The following is a 10,853-nucleotide window of genomic DNA, read 5'->3' on the forward strand; positions in this document are numbered from 1 at the left end:
AGCAAGCCCTTAAAAATAAATAAGATGTAGAGCAAGATTTTGTCAAGGTCATCAAGTCAAGTCATTACTTTAGAAAATCACCAGGATCTTCCTTAATTTAAAAAATGCATATATCGGGCAATTAGGACCATCTGCATTGTGGCCCACCAAACCAACAATCCTAATCAAACTTACATGTGCCTCATGGAGAGAGTCAATTATGTCAATTCACATCTTGGGCTCTCACTGGCTTATTATATGGTGTAGAATCTAAGATAGACAGAACATATATAGTCAATAAGAGAGGAGGATAAGATAGATGGAACACAAATAGGCAATAATAGAGGAGGATGATCTCATACATGATCTTGAGATCCTTCTCTTTCCCTAATTTATTTATTTTCTTGTGATTTCCCTGCTAGGAACAAGGAATGGCAGAATTTGTTGTATCAGGCCTTCTTCAAGTGATTATCGAAAGACTAGCCTCCCCAATCCTAGAACAGTGTGAACTGTTGTGGGGTGTTCGCGATGAGATAGAAAATCTAAGAAGTAAGTTATCAACGATACAAGCTGTGCTTGAAGATGCAGAGGAGCAGCTGGTAAAGAGCAAGGCGCTGCAGAATTGGCTGGGAAAGCTTAAATGTGTGGTTTATGATGCAGATGATATATTGGATGATTTCACAATAGAAATGGAAGCAGAACCAAAAGTGGAAGCTAAACGCAAAAAAGTGGAGCTTGGGGATTGCTTTAAGAAGGTAGGCACCTTCTTTTCAGCATCGAAGTCCCGTTCAAATATGGCAGATAAGATAAAGGAGGTAGGGCGGAGATTAGATGCGATTGCTGAAGAGAGGTCTAAATTCCATTTGAAAGAGGTAGAACGCGTGTTGGAGATTCGAGGCGGAGAATCAACTTACTCATTTGTAATCGAGTCAGATGTTTACGGAAGGGAGGAAGATAAAAAAGAGGTAATGGAATTACTGATTAGTAAGGATAACGGAGAGGATGTTACAGTCATCCCCATAGTCGGTATGGGGGGCCTTGGAAAGACTACACTCGCTCAATTAGCTTTCAATGACGACAGGGCAGTGAAGCATTTCGAGCTAAGAATGTGGGTTTGTGTGTCGGATGATTTCAGTGTGAGTAGGGTAACAAAAGATATCTTAGAATCAGCATCCGATAACAAATGTGATCTCCAAAACATGGATCAACTGCAGCGTCACCTCCGCGAAAAGCTGAGTGGGAAGAAGTTTTTACTTGTGTTGGACGATGTCTGGGAAGAAAATCCTGAGAACTGGGATCGATTGAAACAATTACTCAGAGGAGGTGCAAGGGGTAGTAAAATCATAGTAACTACCCGTAGTAAAAAAGTTGCTTCAATCATGGGCACTATCCCTTCACTCCATTTGACAACATTATCAGAAGCTGATTGTTGGTCTCTGTTCAAGCAACGAGCGTTTGTGCATGGACGACAAGAACATCCAAACCTCGTAATGCATGGAAAGGAAATTGTAAAGAAGTGTGGTGGTGTCCCATTGGCGGCAAAGACACTCGGAAGCTTGATGCGGCTTAAAACAGAGGAAAGAGAGTGGTTGCTTGTTAGAGAAAGTGAAATTTGGAATTTACCCGAAGAAGATAATCACATTTTGCCCGCTCTAAAGTTGAGTTATTATCATCTGCCATCACATTTGAAGCAATGTTTTGCCTACTGCTCAATATTTCCAAAAAATTATAGAATTGAAAAGAAGAAACTGATCCGACTTTGGATGGCTGAAGGTTTCCTTCAATCGTCAGATGGAATTAAACAAATGGAAGACATTGGTGGAGAGTATTTTAATAATCTGTTGTGGCGGTCCTTCTTTCAAGATGTTCATAATGATGGGAATATAGAATGGTGCAAGATGCATGACCTTGTGCATGATGTTGCATGCTCTGTTGCAGGGAATGAATGCTCAATTCTGAAGGTCAAGAATGCAGTGAATATCTCTAACATGAGCCGGGCTCGCCGTCTGTCCTTGGATTACGAGTATAGTAATTGCGTCCTAACAGTCCAGAATGACATGAGAACAGCAAACCATTTGCGAACACTGCTTGTGCTTAGAGGATGGAATGTCAGCGTTCCTCGTGAACTTTTGGTACATTTTATGTGCCTGCGTGTGTTAGATTTAAGTGATGCAAATGTCACTATGGAGTTGTTGGTTTCAATTGGTGAGTTGAAACACTTGAGATATCTCGACCTGTCTATTACTGAAATACAAGCCCTTCCTCCTGAATCTATCAGCACTCTTCACCGGTTGCAAACCTTGAGACTCCAGTGTATTAAACTAAAAGAGTTACCCATGGACATGAGCAAAATGATTAGCCTAAGACATCTTGAAATCGATGATCCATTGGGTGGATTGACCAATATGCCACCTAATATGGGAGAATTGAAGTTCCTTCAGACGCTGTCAGTATTCATCATTGGTAAGGATGGTGGATGTGGTATAAGAGAGCTGCAGGGCCTAAACCTCGGAGGAGAATTGACTATTCGAAACCTTGAGAATGTGACATGTGCAGCAGATGCCCAGGTTGCCAACTTGAAGGAGAAGCCAAACCTTCAGAAGTTATACTTTTCATGGGGTGATCAGAATATTAATCTTCAGTTGGAAGGAATTGTTGAGCAAACACTCGAAGGCCTCCAACCGCATCCAAATCTAAAAAGGTTGGAGGTGAGAGGTTATGTGGGTGTCAGATTTCCGCAATGGATGAGTAATTCGTTGCTTTTGAATCTGACTGAAATCTCGCTGATTAATTGCAGAAGATGCGAACAGCTCCCGTCACTTGGCCAATTACCATTCCTTAAGGTTCTTAAAGTAGATGGAATGGATGCTGTGAAACGCATTGACAACCAATTCTATGGCAATGTTATTACACAGGGATTCCCATCCCTGGAAATACTCTGGTTGAGAGACATGCGTAATTTAGAGGAGTGGTCAGAATTCAACGGAAGAGAAGTATTCCCCTGCCTCAAACAATTATTTGTCGACAGATGCCCAAAGCTCGAGTCTATAACAGGGGAGCTTGGAAACCTTGCTGCTCTCAAGGGTCTGATTATCATTGCCAGAGGAGTTGCAAAACTCCACATCTCTCCATTGGCTGATTATTGAAAATTGCAATGGTCTAACGTCCTTGAGAATACAAGGCTTGAGCTCTCTTCAAAATCTTGTCATTCAGCGTTGTAAAAGCCTAACGAGTTTGATAGGGGGGCTGCAATACCTCACAGCCTCAAAATCTTTGAAGATTGATGAATGTCCAGAGCTGGCTTCTTTACCAGAGGGTATGCAACACCTCACGGCTCTTCGCGAATTAAGAATCAGCGGATTTGAGAAGTTAACATCTTAGCCGGAATGGTTACAGCATGCCATAACACTGCAACAGCTCAACATCTGTAATTGCAAAAGTCTAACGGCTCTGCCAGAGTGGATAGGAAACCTGTCCTCGCTCCAAATTTTGGATATTGAGGATTGTGATAAATTGGAGTGTTTGCCATCCGGGCGGCAACTCCTAACAAATCTCGAAGAGCTACATATGTTTGGATGTCCCCAATTAAAGAAGCGATGCACGATGGAGAGAGGCGAGGATTGGCACTATATATCACACATCCCAGATATATATATCGAATCCGAATCCGAATCCTAGAGAGGAGGCGAAGGGAGTAGACGTCTGTTGGGGGTTCAAGAGGAGATCAGCGTAACGCTCTCCTTCTTACCTATTCCTCCCTCTGTAAGTATCCCACCTCTTACTCAACCCTATCTTTGCTTTAACGCTCTCCTTCCTACCTCTTCCTCCCACATTGAAAAAATAATAATAATCACACCATCCCAAAACCCCCAAATTCATGTGTGGCCCACCTGAATGATTGTATTAGCATGATTTCTTGTTTGTAGATCATTATGGTGGGATTCACTTATTGTATGTGCTGGATGTAATACACTCACCATAAGGACCCCACAGATTCTACAATGCTTGACTTCACTATTTTTTAGAAAAAAAAAAAAGGCATTTTAGTCATTTTAGCTAAAATGACTAAAAGGCAATCTTGTATACTTTTTTCAAATCAAGGCATTGTTTAAAAAAATTAAAAATCTTGAGGAGCTCTACTGTAAAAATGCATAACCTACTCTTTGTAGACTTGAATCATTTGGATTATTGTGCTTCAGGAGTGTGATCGATATACACATGGGGTAATATCAAACACTGTATAGCTGGTAATAACTCAAGACGAATACTACCTCAAATGCTTGCATGGTTGAAGTTACACTGCAGATGATCAATTCAAATCTAAGGTAATTTACTTTAAGATTGTTCCTTCTTAGAGTAAAATTATGTCACTAATGCTCAGGTCTGATATTAACAAATTTGTGGAAAATCATGCAGGTTATATTATTTGATCTGAATATCATGAACGCTAATCATAGTTTTATGGGTAGCATTTGTATTTTAAGGCTTGTTTAGATCGGTGAAATCCAAAAAGCAGATTTGAAAAGGAAAATGTTACATTTCAAAGAAACCATGGTTAAGGAAGCTCGTCGAAAAGAAATCTAAAAAAGTTGTTCCTTTTAGTTTTTATGACTTTCAAGGAAATGTAGATTGATAAATGATCAAAAAGTGATATTTGTCTCTAAAAAAGTATAGAAATGTGGATTACTAAGGTTTTTGGTGGCAAAGGAAAATGTCTATTTTAGGAAAATTGTAAAAAGAACAATAGTTTTTCTCATGTTACTTTATTATACCAGTAAGTGAAAAATGTCATGTTAGCAGAAATTTTCATTTTATTTTTTCAACCGTAGCTTTTGGATTCCACCAATATAAACATTAAAGGCACCAATGTAAACATTAAAGGATCAACCAAATTCTATGCTCGACAATCAAACATTGAAGGATGTTATTATCTAAAAATACACTTAACAGAGAAAATATGGGTCCTGTTTGTGCGAATTGATTAATTGAACTTGTCATACAAATTCTTTGCCTTTGTATTGTCAACTACCTCCTTTTTCACTAGATGCATTGTATGGTTCTCGAATTGCTTTATGGTTAACTTTTTCTTCTTCTTCTTCTTTTTGGCAAACAGAACATTTAAACGACATCATTTCATTGAGCAATGTGAGTAGTACATATGCACAAACGAGATGGAGAAGGGGCCTAGCGGTATATGTGCCAACACGGTACACTTGTGGGAGATTGAGTAAGACGGCTGGTGATTAATTGGATCAAAAGTCAGGCTGGTTTGCTTGTCAGGTGGGGCGATAGGAATACATTGAATGTGAACCAATAGTCATTTTCTTTGCAAACTTTTCATTTTTCTATTACTATTGTGGTGCAACAGATGTTTGGAAGACTGAGTTTTGGAAGTTCATATCTGCAGAGGAATGCCATGTTTACATCATTTGAGGTTTTCTAACAGGCCTCCCTCCCCTTATGCTCCATTATGTGCGTTCATCTAGAAGTTTGCATGGAAGACGGTCTATACAGAGAATCTTACTCATCTTGAAAGTAACTTGAAACACTAGTCCACATGTCATGGGACCAAGTAGATGTTATGCCAGTGAGATTTGTCTCATGTGGGCCATATATATGCTAATGTAGGCCATTTTTTATGGGACCTTCTAGATGTATGGTTTGAATCATCATATCAGGAAGTGAAGGGGCAAGCCAATTGGGCGAACCCTATAGGCAAATCTCATTTAGTACTAAATTGTTATGAAATTAATAGTGTTTCTTAGACATCTTCGAATGCTTGTCGCCTTCTCTTGTGAGAAACTTTGGTGTTGATCATCATGTATTATTGAACACTTAATGGCAACGTTTTCAATAGTGATAGTGTATAACACAGAATTTACTCCTCTAAAGCATTGACATAAGCTGCACACTAGTTCTAGCCTTTTAATCAAGGTTGTACTTAGTTGTACCAATTTTATGATATTTTATACCAAATCCAGCTAATTAATAATTTAATTTAACAAAGTTTTACGATGTTTGGTGCAACCAAATTCAACCTAAAATAATAGAAAAGAAAATGATTAAGTATAGAGGTAAAGAAAGAGCAACGAAGCTGATTTAATATTTTTACTTAAATTATTTTACTAAAAGTATTGAAAGATTAACTAGTTATTATTAAAAATAAAATAATGTAAGAAATCACTGAAACATTAATTTATATTAATGTAGTAGTGAAAAGTAACTTCTAGCGTGTAGCATATTGAAATTATCATATAGCGTTATATACTGTTATGACTAAGGTACGCTACTTAGTGTAAGTTACACACTCCATAGCATAGTTATTTAAAACACTAGTGCCTGATTAATGATTGAGAATTGATCACCTACCAGCAATATATAGTACCACTACTTGTTGTATGGAGACATCTTTCTTGCCAACATGCCACTTGTTTTAGGAAATCAGCACCATGAAAAGCCATAGGCCCCCTTCTCAAAAATAGGCTGATCAAATCACTGGGTGGGACACACCTGTATGTCGAGTCAGCCATTGATTGCAATGATGTGGCCCACATGGTGATGTACTATGTTAGCGGAATACAACACTATAAGTTGTGGTACCTTGTCTGTTGGTGATTGATTCTCGGAATGATTTCTTAAATTATTATATGATGGTTACTTAATACTGACACAACTTCTTGTAACTTTTGGCTTTTCGGGAATATTAGAGGCATGCTTAAGGATGGAAGTGGTCAGTGAGGGAGGAATCCTCAAAGAGAGCGGAATTCTTGGGTATCCGAGCCAGTGTAAAGATCTTCGTGAACTGGCAGTAGATATAGACTTTATAATGCAATCACTTGGGCCTTTGGAAACTACGTTCTTGCTTCAAAGCCGAGCTCTATTTTGAATGAGTTAAGGTTATGATCTTGCTTCTTGGAAATCTCATGTGTAGATTCGCAGTACTTGGTTTAATTGTATTGTTGACCCTCTTGCAAAGGGGTCCATAGATCTTCTCGTTGTATTTGGGATTCTTATCCATTGCCTGAATTTTGTTTCTTTCCATAGTGCAATCACTTGGGCCTTTCTAGTGTTTAATAAGATTTCATTACCCACAGAAAATAAAATAAAATAACTATGAGGGAAATGAATTACTTCAATTCTTTGGAAATGTATTTTTTAAAATGATATTGTTTTTGGCTGTTTGTGATTAAAAAAAAAATTATTATGTACTGTGATATATACAACCATTTCATTCTTAAACTGATTAGGAGAAAATGTGGGATTGCGTGTGACAATGTTAAATAATCAAAACACACTTATAGTGTTGATTTTGGTAAAATAAGGTTTCATAACCTGCATAATTATGTTTACAATTGTGCTTGTGTACATGCCTTTGCACATGCAACTATAGCACATGTACAAGATCGAGGTTTTCATGAGATGGGCCAAATTTCCATGAAAATGTCACATATGAGGGAGGAAAATGATAGATAAGGAAACTCATGGAAAATAATTCTGAAATGGTTGTTTCTTTTAGTTTCCATGATTTTCATGGAAGTATGCAATGGTCGATGGTCAAAAAGTGATATTTGTCCCTCAAAATGTGTGGAAAATGTAGATTATCAAGGTTTTAGAAGGTTTAAAAATAATAATAATTATTATTATTATTATAAATAATAATTTAAAAAAAAAAAAAAAAACTCAAAATTTGTGGAAAGGAAAATAGTTTCCCACACAATACTATATTGTTCCCACCAGTAGGAAACATCACATCAGCAAAAAACTCTTTCTTGTCCACGGTTGCCTTTTGGATTCCACCAATGCAAACAGATAGGCAGATCATCATTTTATGGACATATATGGATCAGCCAAAATTCCATGCTCAATAATCATACATTGAAAGATGTTAATATCCAATAATACACTTATGTAAGTTCCAATACACTTATGTAAGGAACTCTGATTCCCATTTATGTAAATTGAAAATCGAACATATGCCATACAAATTCTCGGTCAGTGCATTGTCAACTACCTGCTTTTCTGGTAGATGACATTGTATAGTTCTTGAATTGCTTTCTGTGGTTAACTTTTTTTTTTTATTATTCTTTTGGCAAACAGAACATGTAAACTCCATCATTTCATCGAGGAATGTGAGTGGGACTTGTGCAAATGAGAAAGAGAAGGGGCCTAGCAGCTCACGTGCCAACATGGTGCACTTGTGGGAGACTGGGTCAGGCAGCTAGTGATTTTTGAACCAAAAATCAGGCCAATCTGCTTATCAGGTGGGTGACAAGCGTACATTGAATGTGAACGAATAGTTATTTTCTTTGCAAACTTTCCATTTTTCTATTAATAGTATGGTGAAACCGATACGAGGACCACGGTGAGTTTTGAAAGTTCATACTTGCAGTGGAGGTCATCTTTATGTAATTGAGGCTTGCTAATGGGGTTCTCTTCTTCTTCCCCACTAGAAGTTCGCACCGAAGATGGTTGGCAAAGAAAATCTTACTCATTTGCAAGCAACTTGAAACAATAGTTCATATGTTATAGGACCTTAAAGCTGTCATAACAGTGAGATTTCTCTCATGTGGGCCATATGTTATGGGAACTTCCAGATGTATGGTTTGGATCATCATATCATGGAGTGAACAGGCAAGTTGATTGTGTGATCCTTGCTAGCATATTTCATTTAGAACTAAATTGTCATTAGATTAATAATCAACTTCCCTATTATTTTTTGTATTTTGAACTCGAATTTTTTGATGATCTGTTTCTTAGATATGTTCTTATGCTAAGAAACTTTAGCCCCCCTTCTCAAAAATCAGGTTGATCAAATCATTAAGTGAGCCACACCTATATTTTGAGTTGGATCATCATCTGTCCATCGATTTCAACAATGTGGCCCACTTGGTGGTGTATATATACTATGTTGGAGGACACAACACCATTAGTTGTGGTACCATGCTCTGGGTGATTGGTTATCGGAATGTTTTCTTAAATTGCTATATAATGGTCTTTTAATACTGACATAAGTTCTTTTTATAACCCGTGGCCTGTCTGGATCGGAGGCATACTTAAGGATGGAAGTGGTTTGTGGGGGAGTGGATCCTCAGAGAGAGCGGAATTCTTGGCTATTAGAACTGGTGTGGAGATTTTCAGGGTGGACGAAGATTTTATAATACAATCACTTTGGCCTCTGAGAAGTGTATTCCTATTTCAAAGTTGAGTGCTATTTTAAATAAAGGTTGAAATCTTGTATCTTGAAATCTCACGTGTAGATGTTGCTAGATGTCTTAAAATTTATAAATTCAATGGTCTATCAATGACATTGAAGTAGGTTCGATGCCAATGGTCTATCGATGTCATCGAAGTCCCATCGAAGGTGTCATTGAACATATGGGAAGATTTATGCAGAGTTATGTATCTACGAGATTTGTTTCTGATTTTGATTGTGATTCTCTTAGAGGTTATATATAGGCTTGAAATCAAAATCTAAGGATATTCTATAATTCATTCCTAGGGTTTTAACGGGCTTGTAAGAGAGATTCGAGGCTTGTTCGAATCGGGTATTCTCACTATCTTTTGTAATTTCTACTTTCATAGTGAATACTGTCGCTTTGTGCCGTGGTTTTTTCCCAAAAGGGTTTTTCCACGTTAAATTTGGAGTCTTTGTGATTGGACTTCTTTGTGCATTTGGAATACTCTAGTTGATTCATCTCTGTGTGCTTGCGCGGTCCCCAACAGTAAATTCCTAGTAGTTGGTTTTAATTGGAATGTTGACTCTCTTGCAAAGGGTACTGTAGATCTCTTTGTAATTGGGATTCTAATCCATTGCCTTGAAGGCTTTTGTTTCTTTCTTTCCTTTCTAGTGTTTAATAACATTTCATTGCCCACTTATATATGTGGCAAACAATTTATTTTGATGCATTGGGCACGTACTTTAGAGATAAAAATGATTATATTGTCAGTTTTAGTGATTTAAAAAAATAAAGTAAAATAAAAAATCTGTTGTGGTGTGATGGATATATGGCTACCTGCATGTCTTAAATTGATTAGGAGAAAAGGTGAGATTGCAGGCGAATGTTAAAAACTAAAGTACTAAATAATTAAAACACACTGCTGATTTTGGCAAAATGAGGTTTGATAACCGACCCTAGTTTACAACTTTGCTTGTATTCATGCCATTACACATGCAAATATGGCACATGTGTACAAGATCAAGCTTTCCATGAGATGGGCCACATTTTTTATATCAGCTAACAGAGCCACGGTATACAAAACAATGGACGTTTAGGGGAAAATATCATTTAGACCTACTCTTTCACATACTCAAGCTCACCTAAGGGAAAGCCCTGCTCTTTCACCCAGATGATTTAAGAAATGTGGCCAATCTAATCAAAAGGTTGGATTTTGTACACATGCAATGGAATTTATATTTGCCAACCCACTTGCCAACATGGCAAATGTGTTTGAGATCCAATCTATCCATCAATTGGGTCCCACTGTACACATGGCCCAGATGGCCCTGCCTACACATCAGCCCAACCTATTCATCCAACAGCCGTTCTGTTAGAAACAAAATGATGGCATATAAGAAGTTTGATTTTAGTGTTATTTATTTATTTATTTATTTAAAATTTAGGTTTTTAAAGTTCATGAATCGTAACTCTACTAATTAGTGAACAGGCCCAATTCTTGGATAAAAGGGCATCTAAATGGTGGGACCCATCTGAATATAGTTTGGACACTTCGCCACATGAGTGGCATGTGAATGGGCTTCCTTGTTCAGGAGTTTGGCCCATGGGATTTGCATATCCATACAGACAGTCCAATTGTCCCCGTCGGAGCATTACTCAAAGATTAAACAGATCAAACAACGATAGCTATCCAATGCT

At 37.6% G+C, this 10,853-nt stretch overlaps 1 protein-coding gene and 1 long non-coding RNA gene across 2 annotated transcripts; both read left to right on the forward strand.

Moving 5' to 3' along the window:
* Window positions 1-410: 410 nt before the first annotated feature.
* Window positions 411-3,125, forward strand: LOC131228109 (putative disease resistance protein RGA3). Its single transcript, XM_058223941.1, has one exon. It carries the CDS (start codon window positions 411-413, stop codon window positions 3,123-3,125), a length of 2,715 nt encoding a protein of 904 aa, XP_058079924.1.
* A 698-nt stretch (window positions 3,126-3,823) lies between these two features.
* Window positions 3,824-8,755, forward strand: LOC131227939 (uncharacterized). Its single transcript, XR_009162635.1, has 6 exons — window positions 3,824-4,304; window positions 5,093-5,259; window positions 5,348-5,413; window positions 6,687-6,875; window positions 8,077-8,240; window positions 8,430-8,755. It is a non-coding gene; the product is annotated as an uncharacterized LOC131227939 (long non-coding RNA).
* The last annotated feature ends 2,098 nt before the right edge of the window (window positions 8,756-10,853 follow it).

Source organism: Magnolia sinica, chromosome 15, assembly GCF_029962835.1.
Source record: "Magnolia sinica isolate HGM2019 chromosome 15, MsV1, whole genome shotgun sequence".
NCBI classification, from domain to species: Eukaryota; Viridiplantae; Streptophyta; class Magnoliopsida; order Magnoliales; family Magnoliaceae; genus Magnolia; species Magnolia sinica.